This window comes from Aethalodelphis obliquidens, unplaced genomic scaffold, assembly GCF_003676395.1.
Source record: "Aethalodelphis obliquidens isolate GAN/ISIS:26980383/991018 unplaced genomic scaffold, ASM367639v1 scaffold32, whole genome shotgun sequence".
Lineage (NCBI taxonomy): Eukaryota > Metazoa > Chordata > Mammalia > Artiodactyla > Delphinidae > Aethalodelphis > Aethalodelphis obliquidens.
Window position 1 is genome coordinate 20093443 of NW_020837976.1, and position 15993 is coordinate 20109435.

General features: G+C 35.6%; 1 protein-coding gene across 5 annotated transcripts in view; it reads left to right on the plus strand.

Annotated features, from left to right (window-relative positions):
* The first annotated feature begins 749 nt into the window (after nucleotides 1–749).
* PIK3C3 (phosphatidylinositol 3-kinase catalytic subunit type 3) overlaps nucleotides 750–15993 on the plus strand; it is a 157737-nt gene continuing 142493 nt past the window's right edge. For all 5 annotated transcript variants that reach the window (XM_027127842.1, XM_027127843.1, XM_027127846.1 and 2 more), the window contains exons 1-4: nucleotides 750–882; nucleotides 3880–4068; nucleotides 9265–9408; nucleotides 15174–15303. In XM_027127842.1, coding sequence (XP_026983643.1) covers nucleotides 815–882; nucleotides 3880–4068; nucleotides 9265–9408; nucleotides 15174–15303 — 531 coding nt within the window. In that variant the 5' untranslated portion in view covers nucleotides 750–814. The remainder of the gene's footprint in view (nucleotides 883–3879; nucleotides 4069–9264; nucleotides 9409–15173; nucleotides 15304–15993) is intronic.

The window sequence follows — 15993 nt, forward strand, 5'->3', positions numbered from 1 at the left end:
TATTCTTGCCAAGAGTTTTGGATCTAGTTGGAAATGCACATTACAATTTTACATACTATTAAATATAAAAATAAACATTGTAGGAGTTTAGAGGTCAGAAATCTGAGTCCTAGAGCTGTTACTGGATGTTTCTAGGTTCTAACAAGGGTTAGGTCTTCAAAGATATATTGGGTCTGAATACACCCTGTGTAAACAAGCACCCAAGTACTTTGATTAAAGTAGACCATATATTTGTAAGTCCTTCCTCCACTCTTTATAACGGAAAGAGGAAATCTTTGCTTGAGATAGCAAATACATGATTAAATCTACACGTTTTGGAAGGGGCCCTGAAATTTAAACTTGTTAAAACTCTAATTCCTGTGATTGTTCCCTGGTTAACCAACCTCCAGCCAGTGAAAGTTGTGATAATTCTTTTTGAACTGCATTTCCTTTTGGACTGATTTTAGAAATAGCTCAGGCTCAAAAGACAGTTTCTTATTTTCTTTAAAAAACAACAACAAAAAACAAACAAGAAACAAACCACCGCTAACACTGGAAGAACACAGGAAGTCTGGTATGTAATCAAATAGGCGGCGTTCCCGGAATTCTATTTACACTCAAGAAGATGGTGGGCTCCCTTTGCACATGCGCAAAGAACGCTTGGAGGGGCGGGCAGTTCCGCTGCGTGAGGTCGCGCTCCCGGCAGGGATTGGCGGAGCCAGGGCTGAGAGGCGGAACCGGAAGAGCCTGTGTTGTGCGGCTCCGCAAATTCAGTGCCGGAGTCGTCCCAGCTCCCAGTTTTCAGCATTTGGTGTAGCTCTTGGCCGGCGGTGTCATGGGGGAAGCGGAGAAGTTTCACTACATCTACAGTTGTGACCTGGACATCAACGTGCAGCTTAAAATGTAAGAGAATTTGGGGACCGGGACTGGGATTGCTGAGCTTCAGGGGCGGGGAGGCAGGGGCCTATGGGTTGGGGAGAGAAGATGCTTATTAGCTTGATGGTCGGCCTGCGGACGGCCCGGAAGGCTGAAGCCAGGGAAACAGAGGTGAACGGGAGTTTGGAGAGGGGCCGTGTGCGCGGACTGAGGACGTGGTCTCAGTGAGCAGGACAGCTGTAGGAATAAATTCGTAAGTCCCACAGGGTTTATTTTGAAGAAAGCGTTTTGCTGTTCACTGCAACCTTTTGTGGGATTATTACTGCCTCATCTTACAGATAAAGAAATTAAGTCTTGGTTAAATCGTCGTCCTGCCGTTAATAATTGGAAGATCTTACTTTAAAACGGGGCTGGAAGGTGGAATAGAGACTGAAGAAATTATGAAGAGGTAGATACAGGCAGATAAGGTAGCTGAGCACATGGAGGTAGTACTAAAAACACGAGAGGTGATAGAGGATTAGGTTGAGTCTTACGACAGTCTGGCATTGCTTAGCCAGGGAAGTTGGGAGTCAGTCAAAGATGAGGAGGGCTCCAGGTGTAAAGGGACTAGAATATATAAGAGAGCCTTGCAGGAAAATCTTGGTATACCACAGTTGAAGTAAAGGTCCAGGGCATGACATCTTGAGATGAGAATAATGGAACTGAGATGGGGAACAGGTAGCACCAAGTTGGAAATTATGTCCATTGGCAGTCTCATAGATGTATTTTCATATGTGAAAACTATTATAAATTATCACAGATTATTAATCCCAACATCATTCATCATATGTTTTAATCAGTATTCAACAAATGTGCCTCAGACATAGGGCTACATACCTGTAGTAAATACATTTTCTGAGTCATTAGACGCTCCTTTGAATGATTGTTTCCAGAAGTTACTTACTTCAGACTCTGACAAGTCCTTTACTGTTCATTTCGTGGTGGTAAGAATAATATGCCAAACTGTACCTTTGTATAATACTTTACACGCCCATTTAAAGTAATTTTATAGCATACACCAGTAGATGTTTATACAGGACCTGTATTGCCATCATCTGGTAAAGGACTTTCCTTCAGTCTTATTCCTCTCAGTATTTCTTGGACATATGAATGTTTTTTTTTTTTTTTTTGAAACATTTGAACATTAAAAGGAAAGAAGAAAATTTTTTTTTTAAAATTTGTCCATTATTAACAGACACACATTGAGTATTTTGAGGAAAAGATAAAGCATAAATTAGAAGTTTGGCAAAATTCAGTACAAACCACCTTTTAGCGTCTGAGACTAGTTTTGGGGAGGGCAGGAAGTATCAGTTTAGAATCATATAGTTAGAGAATAGTAAATTTTAAAATTCTGTTTATTTTCCCCAGGCCGTTTCATCTGTGTCTGTGGTTTTAATAAAACTTGCACTTTGATGTCTCTTTTCTTAGTGCCATAGTTGAATATCAAACTGCCCACAAGACATGGTCACTTTGGATGTCCCAAAGCACTTCAAAAGCAGCTTGTCCAAAATGGAGCACATCATTAGCATGCCCTCTAACTCGTATCTTCTCTCACCCTATTTTGGTGATTGTTAGCATCATTCATTGATTTTGGTTAAGACAGGAAAGAAGTCATACGGATTCACACAGACAGCCCCTCTCACCTTCTCTGTTTAATCCTTTACAAGTTGTCTTGAATCTACCTGCTCAGTATCTTTGATCCATGCCCCCTTTAAACCCCATTGCCCTAGCCTTAGTCTACCCTTTTCCTTTTAATTTTGATTGAAAGTCTTCCAACTGATCTTGCTTTCAGTCCCACCTATCCATTACTTTCTTATACTCCTGCCAAAGTATCATAAACACAAATCTGATTATATTTCTCTCAATTCAAATTGTTCAGTTAACAGGTTTTTGAATTTTCATTTTGCGTGAGGCACTGTACTGAATTTGATGGCTACTTGGCTTCATTGCCCCCCCTACACTTCATTCTCATCTCTAGCTTCTTCTCCACATGAGCTTTATGCTTTAGCTATACCAACCTGTAGTTCGTCAGACACACTATCTTGCCTTTTTTCAGTTGTATATGCTGTTCTTTTATTCTGGGATGACTCTCTGCCTCTGGCTCTCATCTTTCATATATTGTTCAGGCTCATTTCAGGCATCTATCTGGGTTACGAGCCCTACCTCCAAGCCACGTTAGGTGCTCCTGAGACTTTCTGATATATCTTTTGGTAATGGGAAGAACATTGGCTTTGGCTTCCTCTGTCCTGGTTTTTATTCTCAGCTCTGTTACTTACTTTGTGATCTTGGATAATAAGCTTGGTCTCTGAGTCTGCTTCATGTTTTATAACATGGTAATATGGTGAAAAGTAAGTAAGAAAGTCTCTATAAAATGCCTGGCACAATATATGATGTAATCTTGATTTCCAAGTAATGTTCCTACCTCTTTTATAATTTTATGCATATCTTTTACTACTTAAAACACTGTATTTCTTAATTTAAAGAACTGATTAGATATCTACATAGTAAAAAAAAAAATGAAAGCATAAAAAAATATGCATTAAAAGTAAGTTTTCTCCCTAGAGCAAGGACTTAATATTTTCCTGTAACACTGTATTGTTTATCTTGTCTTTCATTTCTGGACTTCTGTGCTTAGTACAGTAAATGTTGTTGAAAGACTACAGGAATAAGTGGTCAACTTGAGGTTAATAAAATGAAACTAATGCTTGGAAAGCTGGTGACATCTAGAAGGTAGACACAAGAGTTGATGACAGGGTTTAAAATTAAGAAGCCTAAAATAAAGAAATATGTTGATGAAGTTAAGAATGATCTTAGGCATGTTAGTATTTTAGGAGACCTTTAGTAAATGAAAAAATGACTTTAATTTCATCTATAGGAAAATGTTCAGGTAGCATAAGGTTACTGTGACATAATCATAAGCTCTTAGTATTTGTTGTGTTTGTCTTTTAAAAATGTGTCTAAACATTATTGCTTTTATGCTTTCAGAGGAAGTTTGGAAGGGAAGAGAGAACAAAAGAGTTATAAAGCTGTTCTAGAAGACCCAATGTTGAAGTTTTCAGGACTGTACCAAGAAACATGTTCTGACCTCTATGTTACTTGCCAAGTTTTTGCAGAAGGGAAGCCTCTGGCCTTGCCAGTGAGAACATCCTACAAAGCATTTAGTACGAGATGGAAGTAAGTTATTTTCTTGAATATGGTGGGTTCCAGACTATTCTCCCATTTGTTTATAGATGTTGAAAGTATTATTTGGGATTACAGAGGAATTAAATTCTTTATTTAATACCTATAAGCAGTGATCGAATAGTTTAAAGTAGGAACCTACTCAGATAAAGTAGGTGGAAGTGAGGTGGAAGTGAATTTATTTGCCTAATTGAGGTGGAAGTGAATTTATGTTTGTATTGAGTATATTGACATATTTTTATGAGAACTTGACTGATTCACAAAATGACCCAAACCAAAAACACGTCTCTAAATTTGCTCCCATTCTACGCCCTTGAACACAGAAACACTTTTGGATTGTCTGAGAATGTTGTCTAAGCTAATGTTTGGAACTCAGATCTTTAGAGAGAGATATGTTGTCATCTGTTTGGATCAGTTGTTTATGTTAAATGTGAAACTAACTTTTTTTTTAAGTTTATTAAGCATGCTGCATTAGCAAGCCATTGTTGGAATTCGAGGTAAATGTAATGAACATGAAGTTCCCGTTTATCCAGGATAGTATTGTAGGTCCTTAATATAATCTCTTGACACTTCTTATTTGATAGATTGTGTGGTGTAGTTTTAATGTTTGATTCGTGAGTATTATTCAGTACCCTGGTAGGCTTGGTACAGGATACACAGGTTGTGTGCCTCTCAGTGAAGGAGTTTATGCCCACAGTATTCATGGAGGACAGGATGTGGCCACATGGACTCCCAGGCGGTACTGTTGAGGATACAACCCTTTGTTTACCAAGTGTGGCCCAGCAGACTGGGAAAAGTTTTGTGGAGAGATCAGAAGCCTAAGCTCTGATGATCTGGCTACACTGAAACCAACTGTTTTAATGGTGTAATTTCTTTAGTAGTCTTTTTGTGGCTAGATATATATACACACGAGTATATATATGTATTTGTACTTATTATTCTGGAAAATTTCAAACCTGTAAAAGTAGAGAGAATAATATAATGAACTTCCAGGGCTCCCTCACCTACCTTCAGTAATTACTTACTCAGGCCAGTCTTGTTTCAGCTATACCCAATGTTATTTTGAAGCAAATTCCAAATATTATATCATCTTAACTTAAATATTTCTTTATGTCTGTAACATAGCTACATATCATCATTACACCTAAAACAACCCACCAAAACTCCTATAATTGTATCAGAGGTTCTTAAACTGGAATCAGGAAATCTACAAAACCCTGAAATTGTATGCAGAATTTTTTTGTGTCTTGCGCATTTTTACGGGGACAGAGCTCAAAGCTTTTATTAGACTTTTTGAGGTGGCTTGTGACCCCCCCAAAAGATTTAGAACCACAAATTTAGGTCTAGGAAGTCAACATTTATGGAGAATTCCACTTTTCTTGGGGGAAATTGTATGGTGGTTTTGTTCCATGCCTTGGCAATAAAAGAGATTAGAGCAAAAGCAAATTCCCAGTTATAGGGAGATGAACATCTTTCTCCTCTTCCTCCCATTTACCAGCTCCTCTCTGCATTGTTTATGTATTTTCAAGGATATAAAAACTTTCATATTTGCTCTCTCAAGGTTTGAGGTTTTTAGTTTATATATTTTTTTAATTGTGAAACTAACAAAGTACTCTAAAATAATTAGAATGGCTTTATTTTTTAATTAAAAGGTTTAAAACAGCTGTGTAGAAGATAGATTGAGAAAATACCTTACGTTGGGTAAATATATGAGGATAGGTTTTTATCTTTTTTTAAAATTAATTAATTTATTTATTTTTGGCTGCATTGGGTCTTCGTTTCTGTGTGTGGGCTTTCTCTAGTTGTGGTTAGCAGGGCTACTCTTCGTTGTGGTGCACGGGCTTCTCATTGTGGTAGCTTCTCTTATTGCGGAGCACAGGCTCTAGGCACGCGGGCTTCAGTAGTTGTGGCTTGCGGGCTCTAGAGCGCAGGCTCAGTAGTTGTGGTGCACAGACTTATTTGCTCCACGGTATGTGGGATCTCCCTGGACCAGTGCTCGAACCCTTGTCCCCTGCATTAGCAGGTGGATTCTTAATCACTGCACCACCAGGGAAGTCCCTATCTTCTTTTAAATATACTCTTTGGGCTTAAGGGAAACATTTGCAGATTTTGTACATCCTGCTCTTTAGTATTTAAGAGTTGAAGTTTTTACCAATTCATCAAAACAAAAATAGCACTTCTAAAATAAATAAGAGCAAACTTTATACAGCCCTTATTTTCTATAAGCACTGACTTAAAAGAAGATTCTGTAGACTGGGGGGGGGAAATAAATTATACCACAAAAGGATCTCTTGCTATCTTAATTTTTGCACTTCAGAAAGTATTTTGGGGTAGTATGAGATTCCAAATTGTCTAAATCTATTTCTGAGTTTCTGATAGTGAGTTGTGAGAGTTCAAATAATGAGAAGCTCATCCAAAATTCATCCGAATCTCTTCTACCATATTCTATTCTATCCTGTCCTATAATAAGAGAGCCCATGAGGAGGAAACCTATACTTTCTTTAGTTACACTTAGGGTAAAATTATCATCTTTAGGTGTGAAATACTGCAAATTTTTAAGTTATATATATGAATATTATTCTGCAGGCAAGTGGTTTAATTTTTTTTTTAATTTATGTTTTGTCTTGTCACATGGAGGATTTGAAATGGCTTTAGACATAGACTATCTAATATAATTTTAAAGTTAGAAAGTTAGGATTTAGGAGTGCATTAATCACACTAGAGAATTAGTACACTGGTGTATGGGTGTGGGGTACGTGGTGGGAAGTCATACCATCCAGAATCAAGCTTTAGAATCCTGGAATATTTTGAAAGTTGCCAGGTGAATTTAAGCCTAATTAGAGTTGGGGCATGAAGAAGGGATGATTCATGGGAAGGGAGAGAACAAAATGGTGTTCAAAATACACAGTTCTTTGATATCTGACCAGATCTTTTCATAATTTCTAGAATATCTTGAGTAGTTTTCAAACTATTTTTTAGCTGCAGATTCATTTTCTTCAAAAGAAATCTTCTGCAGAAGCCCAGTATGTAAAACAGGTAAAGTGTTTTTGCTTTAATTTAAAGAGGTATGGGGGTCAGGTGTTGGATGGCAAAAGGTTTGAGGCAAATGATTGCTTGCTCTCATGTATTCTCCTAGTCAAAGGACAGAATATAAGGATGAGTATTTTCACAGCTCATTTTGGATATTGTTACTGACTTTTCTCTTTAACTTTAGCCTGTGTTAACTAATCTTTGTGGTTTGTTCATTGGCATAAGGTTACACTGCTTAGTATTTACCTTTTTATTCTGGCCTACCATGTGAATAGTAATTAAATAAATTCATTTAGTTTCTTAAGCTTGTCTGTAGGGGAGAAAGGCTTTTTAAACATGTATTTTATTTCTTTAAGAACTTCATAGAATAAAAGGATTTAATGATGTTTAGAGTCTCCTTTAAATCGAAAGCCATCTCTAATTTTCCTGTAGGTTCTTGAATTTATATGGTGGATGTAAATGTTTTGTTCTTTAATAAGTTCGTGAAATTCTGTTCAGTTTCTTACTGATGCAGGTGTATTTGACCTAGACTGGGATATGCCCTTTGAGAATAATTTTGAGTAAACAGAGAGAAGCAGTTCTGTGTGTCTGCTGGGTATTACTTTGTGTGTTGTTTGCATAGTTTTCTTTTGGGATTTTAAAAGCCATCTGTTGTTTAAGGAAGTTGAGATGATCAGATAAATCCAGTGTTAAGTTTGAATGCAGAAGAAAATTTGCAGAGGTGAATAGAGAGTAAAAAAAATGGGAGAACTGTGCTGTCATTACTGTTAGTAAGAACAAACATTCCTTAGTGAAATCATATGTAAAAATATGCTTTGAAAGCATTAAAAAAATAGCTAAGCATTATTGGTATTTATGAAATAACTTGAGTGGAAGAAAAATCTCATGTAAAAAGTTGTCACATATCTGTCCAGAGCAGTCTAGTAACTTCATGTTACAAAGTTAGTGGATGGTCTCCTTTGATCTCTTTAAAATTTTGTTTTTTTTCTGCTTTATTGAGATACTGATGTATATTATAGGACCATGTTATACCTAGCAGCATTTTGAGTATAATATGAGTAATTCTGATTTCTTTCTTTTCTTAATAAAAAACTGTTCTGGAGAGTGCTTACAGAAAAAAAAAAATCACAGTTTAGTTCTAAAACAACTTTGGTTCTAATAGGTTTATGTGTTTTCCCAGATTTTTATTAGCTATTATTATATTCTTTGTGTCTTAGTGATATCATCTGTTTCTCTTTTCTTCATTGAAGTATAGTTGATTTACAGTATTGTGTTGGTTTCAGGTATATAGCAAAGGGATTCTGTTATACATATATATGTATATATCTTTTTTCTTATTCTTTTCCATTGTATTTTATTACAAGATATTGATTATAGTTCCCTATGCTATACAGTAAATCCTTGATGTCTGAGTTTCTTGATTAAAGAATTTACCAGTGTTATTTTTCATGAGCTTTGTTTTTCAGAATATTTTTTTTCATGTGTTCTATAGGTATATCTTGGAGATATTGCAGGTTCAGGTCTAGATCACCACAATAAAGCGAGTATTGCAATAAAGCAATTTTTTTGGTTTTCCAATGCATATGAAAGTTATCTTTATACTGTAGTCTATTAGGTGTGCAATAGCATTGTGTCTAAACACAGTGTACATACCTTAATTAAAAATTACTTTATTGCTAAAAAATTCTATCATCTGAGCCTTCAGCGAGTCATAGTAGTAACATCTAACATCAAAGATCACTTACAACAGATCACCATAAAAAATATATTAATAATGAAAACGTTTGAAATATTGAAAGAATTACCAAAATGGGATAGAGAGACACAAAATGAGCAAAAGCTGTTGGAAAAATGGTACCCATAGACTTGTTAGATGCAGAGTTGCCATAAACCTCAATTTGTAAAAAATGCAATATCTGCAAAGCCCAATAAAGTGAAGTGAAATAAAATGCAGATATGCCTGTATTTAAAATTGAAGTTGCGTAGAGCAAAATTGAGGTAAGTGCCACGTTATTTTTTGTACTACTAACTTAATCTTTTGACATTTTCTCTGGACAAACCTTCTTGTATGGTTTGTTAACTTAAAAGAAAGTTATACACGTATGTTTATGTTGACTTTCTTTCCTTAGCTTTATGTTTTTGTTGACTTTATTTCCATAGCTGGAATGAATGGCTAAAACTGCCTGTGAAATACCCTGACCTGCCCAGGAATGCGCAAGTGGCCCTGACTATATGGGATGTGTATGGACCAGGAAAGGCAGTGCCTGTGGGAGGAACAACAGTTTCACTGTTTGGAAAATACGGGTAAGCGTTTTCTTTTCCTATGGAAATGTTGTTGCTTTCTGGCCCTTTTCTTTCTTGACCTTAATAGTTTATGCCCAGTCTGGTTCTCTGTGCTAGGAAGTGAAACCTATTGGATACATATTGGATACATATGATTCTGTAGTACTTGAGGCTGAAGTTGACACATATTTCCTTCAGGAGATGCAGATAGATTAATTAAAAAACACAGTTTGTATTTCTCTACTGTTAATGATTGGTAATGTGATTTCTATTAGGAAATAGTCATTGGAAACTAGAACCTTATTTTTAGGAAAAAAAGGCTATTTGTCATATACTGTAACTGCTTTGTTATAGGGTTTTTCTGCTTTGTCATAATAGTGACAAAAAGGACAATAAACAGGGTTTAAAAAGTACTAAAGCACTAATTTGCTGTAATGGTAATGATTATAATAGGAAAGTTAATTTTGTTTTTAAAAATTTACAGATAATAGAAGTTAATTGTAAAACAAAAACAAAAACATGATAGTCCTTTAGGGTGTTTTTTCTCTATCCCTTTTCTCCTGAGCAGAGAGATCACTCTTCATCTTAAGAAAATTGTTGACATTCTATTCTTTCTATGTTTATTAATTGGAACTTTTCTCTAAAAAACTTGGTCTTTCATCATATATTGAGTTACCTTGGTATACAGTTCATATAGGAAAGGCAGATTAATGTTTAATTTTTTTTCCCCTTTAACAATTTTAAGAATGAATTGGTTGGTGCCTTGGTAACCTTGAAAGTGACGATTGATGGTTTTTTGGTTTTTTGTTCTTAAGTTTCATCATGAACTTTTAAACAGTTTTGAAATGTTTCAATCCATTGTTCTTTTTATTCTTTATAATTCTTAAAAATTCCAATTTTTGGTCAGTAGGAGCCCCTTCAAGTTGATCCCATGTTCTTTTGACAGTATAGCACACCAGTAGTCATTGGTAGCTTCTTTACTTTCTGGAGACAAGCTATTCCAGGCTCATTGGGAAATTTCCTGCCCCAGACCTGGACTCTCTGAAAGAAGTCCTAGCTCCTTTAGGTATCAAATGGTAGAGACCATAATCTAGGTATTATCAAACTTCTTAATTTTTGCCCATTTTAAAATTGAAAAATATTATCTCCTAAATTAATTTTCACATCATTAAATATGAGTGAAGATGATTGTATTGTGATATTTCCCTTTACATTTGTGTTTATGTTCCTGTGAATTGCTTTTTCATATCCTTTGCCCATTTTTTAAAATTGAGGTATAATTCACATACCATAAAATTCTTTGTCTTTTTTTTTTGAGTTGTCATTTTTCTTATTAATTTGTAAGGGGTCTTTGTAGATTAGTAAAATTAGCCCTTTGTGTGTTACATGTTACACATATTGTTTTTCCTGTTTGACATTTTCTTTTGAATTATATATTTGTTTGTTGCTTATTTACTTGCAGCTCATGAATCTTAAATTATGATGTTGAATTTATCAGTTTTTTATAAACCAGTGGGGGTTAGGAAGGCAGGTAGAACTAGATTGTCTGGGTTTAAAACCTGGTTCTTTTGCTTATTATCTGTGTACCCTTGGGCAAGTTATTTAATCTCTTTATGCCTCAGTTTCCTTATCTGTAAAATGAGATATTAGTATTTACCTCACAGAGTAGTTGATGATGATAAATTACTAAAGACATGTAATGAGCTTAATAAGTGCTCAGTAAATATTAGCTGTCATTATTTCTGAACTATTCTTGTTAGTTTTGAATACTATTAATTATAAAATGTTTTAATATTAGAGACGGATAATCTTCCTCATTCGTAGTCCTTTCAGAATTTCTCTGGATAGTCTCTATATTTTATCAGATAAATATTAATATTATTTCCTCAGTTAAAAAAAAAAGCTCATTCTTATTTTGTTGGGAAACTGTATTGAATTATATATGTGAATTACAGAGAGAATTGATATCCTTATAATATTGAATTTTTCTGTTCAGGATAGGATGTCTCAGAAAAGCTTCAACTCATGAATAAAATGTAGATGTAATTTCATTGAGAATAGCTTGATTGTTTAGTAATGTGTAGGTATTTTACTTTAATGTATCTATTAAAGAAACATTTATTATTGAAATCCATGCAGGAACAATAATTTAGACATAGTCTGAGACATCGTGGCCTCCAGTTTTAAATATGTTTTTTGATAAAATGGCAGGTTATAGTAGAATGGACATATTACAAAATCAGTATGTTTCTTTTCTGGAATGTTTGTACCTTTTTACTTTCTCTACCAGGGTGGAATTTGCTTGCCATATAGAAAAAAAATGCACAACAGATTATTACTCTTACTGTAGTCTTAGTGGTTAAATCTTCTTGAGAAACAGCCAGATAGACCTCTTGGTTTTTCTTCCTGGCCTCTTCATTAGTGGTTTACCTTCTGAAATAACAGCGGGAGTTTCCCTCATGAAAACACCTCTTTTAACACTCATATATCGATACATTTTCATTGACCTTAGGATGTAGTTTCAGGAGACAATCTGACTAGACTATAGGTGTGAGACAATAGAAATTTCCATAGAAGTACAGTGAAATGACCTGCCTACAGCCAAATCAATTCTCAGATTGACATTTGTGACACGGTTTTACTTGGCCTTTGACAAGTTTTTATAAAGTACGTGAAATCAGTAGTAATCATTGTGTGTACGTGTATGTATAATAACTCATGTTAGATCACCTACTGTTCCCTCTAGGCTGATGCTTATAGTGACCTGCACCTCAGAAAAAGGAAATCTGAGAAGCCCTATGAAATTAAAATAACTCCTTTTTCTCTCTGTGTCCTGGGGCCTTCCCTTGAAGGCTAACTGGGATGCAGTGGAGACAAGCCGAGGCATTCCCTCGCAAGATACTGGACTTCCTGTGCACCTTTGGATTGTGGAAGAATATGATATTCAGGATGTTCCAGGTGCTATAGCAGAGTGCAGACATCCACTTGTACTGCTGGGTCACAGCTGCTTCTCTGCATGGTGTTGCTGACATTCATGGTGAGAAAGTAGCATGAGTCTTCTGTGTGATCTCAGGAGGAAGCCTGTGCAAATTTTTTTCCACCTACCATTAAAAATCATGTCATGTGCCACCACAGTTCTCATGACTTAGGGAAATGCTGCTTTAGACCTTCATTTCGTCAAATGTTTCTTAGGCAATGAAATAAATAACACCAGTTGTACCGCACCTTGTTCCTTAAATAGTCCTGGTATGGACTTATTAGCTATTTAAAAGTGGTCCTCAAAGTGTGTAATAGCTGTGTTATAGTATCGGGAGTCCTGTGACTACCAACTCTTGCTGTTTGCTAATACCTGTTTTGTATTCTTGAGTCAGTGTGAAGCAGTGCTTCTTGGAGGATAGTGTAGTTAATCTAAAGACAGATGTGTTAGGATATGGCTGGAGTAACTAATTGTCCTCATTTTGAAAGTCTAGCTTGTGAGATTCCTAAGTAGCTAAAGAATTGATTGATCATTAGGTTAAATTGGCAAAGGATCATACGCAAGCTGTATATTTCTCTTGCAGATGTTTTTTCCAAATGTGAATTCTGAAGTCAGGCCAGTTGTTGCTGTAGTGGTTTGGCACTGGGAGCTGGAGCATCTACAGCAGCTGTTGCTGGGGCCTCTGTTTGTGTCTGAGGGAGATCCTGCTGTACCGTTTTCTTTCTTGCCTGTTTGGCTTAATTTCCCAAATGGACTTGATGCTCTGAGCATCTTCTGACTTGCCACCTGGAGGCTGTGTAACTCTCTGTAAAGGTTCCATTAGTGTCAAAAGAAAGTAATATGTTCACTTGATCATTTGAATCACTTGGCATCACCCCTACCTTCCATGTCCCCTTGTCCTTAAATCTCTTCTCCAGATCCATCCCAAGGCACCTAAATTATTTAGTAAACTGGCTTCCTGCCAAATGTACTTATTTTTGATTTAGTTAAGTTCAGCCAAACTATTCACTTGGGGGCAAGGAAGTGGAGAGAAGGAAGGGAAACTTTCTGCTGTTTCTGAAGGTATATTTAAGGATATTCATGGAAAGTGGTATTATGACCTTACTGTACCCAGTTTCTTAGAGACTAAGGTCTGCTTTATGTTGAATGTCTCTCAGTTGAAAGGGAAAGAAAATGAACTTTATAAAGGCTTTTTAAATAATACCACTTTTTTTTTTATCTTTAACATGATAGATAAATATTGGGTGTATTGAGTCTTCACAACCAGTCAGTACATTTTGTGTTGGGCCTATAAAGTAAGCTTTTGCAGATATGGTTGCTGGATATTACCTGTTTATTTCCAAACTTAGACCTTAACATATTTGGTCCTTAATCTTATACTGCTCATCAGCTTGTAGCTGTCCTTTATAGTTTCCAATCTAAATGTTTATGGCATCATTACTTACATACATTACATAATATTCAGTGAAAATTCTCTTTATTACCTCAGGAAAATCTGCTAAGAAATTTTCCATTGGTCAGATCATGATAATAATGGTTTAAAAATTAATGTGAACCTTTTACAGTTAAGTACAGTGGTTTTAAAGATGGGAAAAGTGCATCACTATATCCATCGTGTACCTAATTAAAAAATTATTTAATATGGGAGTCTTTGGACTTGCCTACTCACCTGCACACACTTCTAGTCTTATTCTTTTCATTGCGATTGACAGCTTGGCCTTTCAGCTTTGGGAGGATGCTGTTTGAATAGACTTTATATTGTTTGAAAGGCCTTGTTAACACTTAAAAAAAGAAAACACACTAACAGAAGACTATCTCTAAACCTCTTCAAAGAAACAAAACTCAAAACTTGACAGCGTATTTAAAAAGCATATTTGTCTAGAGCTTCTTTTATAAGTTTGTTCAGCCTTTACTGTGGGTCTTCATGGTAGCTTTTTGAAAGAAGCAGAAGCAGAAGCATGACAGTCAGAGGTCATGTAGTCTTTTACTTTAAAGCAGGATCATCCAGCTCAGGCTGAATTTCAACAATATGTTAAATTTCTGACTTGTAGACATGGGTATTTTTTCTTACTGAATCCACTACTGTATTCCCTTTTAGACATCTTTCTTATGGAAAAGAAGATGGGAGAAAAATAAGCCTGTACCCAGTGAAAAGGAAAATAATACCTAACATTTATCGAATACTTATTACGTGGTAGACACTATTCTAAGTACTTTTTACTTGTACTGGTTTATTTAATTTTTCTAACAACTCTGTGAGATACAGTTCCTCTTTATAATCTCATTTTATAGATGAGGAAACAGGCACAGAGAAGTTAAGTAACTTACCCAAAGTCTTGTAGGTAATAGGTGGCACAGCTGGGATCCAAACCTCGGCAGTTCAACTCCGCTGTCTACTATGCTGAATTGTCACTTAAAGTAGAAAGTTATATAATTATTTTAATTTGGTTTCAATCATTGTAAATGTGACATTCTTTCGCTGGGTAGAAATTTGGTTTCTGTTTCTAAGATCTCCACTGACGTGTTGAAGTGCATGTGGTCCATTACTGATGCTTCTCTGTTTCCAGTTTACCTTTAGAATCTCTGTAATAGTTCTAACTGCTTGGAGGAGAAAAGAATGGAACGTGAAAAACAGTGTTACATGGATTTTAGTTGCTTGGTTAATTGCTTTACAGCCCACTGGAGGCTTAAAGCTTGGCAAGAGAGACATGCATTTCCTTGGTAGAATTCTCTCTGTTTACGAATCTGAAATTTCCCATAATGAACTACATTAATTTAATTCTGTCCTGAACATTCTCTTTTTGCCTAGCATGTTTCGCCAAGGGATGCATGACTTGAAAGTCTGGCCTAACGTGGAAGCAGATGGATCAGAACCCACAAAAACTCCTGGCAGAACAAGCAGTACTCTCTCAGAAGATCAGATGAGCCGCCTTGCCAAGGTAAAAAAGAAGCTATTGGAACAGGTGGAAGGCTCTGAATGATGTCTGTTGTAGTATAAATTGACATTATGAATTCTGTCAGATTACTTTTTAATTTAAATTTAATCTTTTAATAATAGTTTTATTGAAATATAATTCACATACCATAAAGTTCACCCTTGGAAAGTGTACAGTTTAATGGTTTTTTAGTGAATTCACAAAGTTGTACGATCATTACCACTATTTACTTTTAGACCATTTTTATCAAAAATATAACCATGTACTCATTAGCAGTCATTCCCCATTCCCTCCTTCTTCCAGCCCCTGTCAACCACTCATCCACTTTTTATCTCTGTAGATATTCCAATTCTGGACATTTCACGTAAAGAGAATCATAATACATGGCCTTTTGTGTCTGTAATTCCAACAGATTTGAAAATGTAGAGCTTTTGGTGATACCTTCAAGATGACCACCTACTTTTTTGGTAGCATTGTCTTAAAGATGCAAGTGCTAGAGATTCTTATATTGTTTGAAAGTGAAAATTTTTTATATTAGCCTGTCTAAATTACCCTCACTCCACCCCACCTCTCTTTTTGTAAATTGACTGAGTTATTACCTCTTTTTTTCAAAATTGTGTTAATGAAGTGTTTTCATTTAATGTTTGTATTTCTAAGTTCAATTCTATTCTCAAATCACAGTAGTGTAACTTA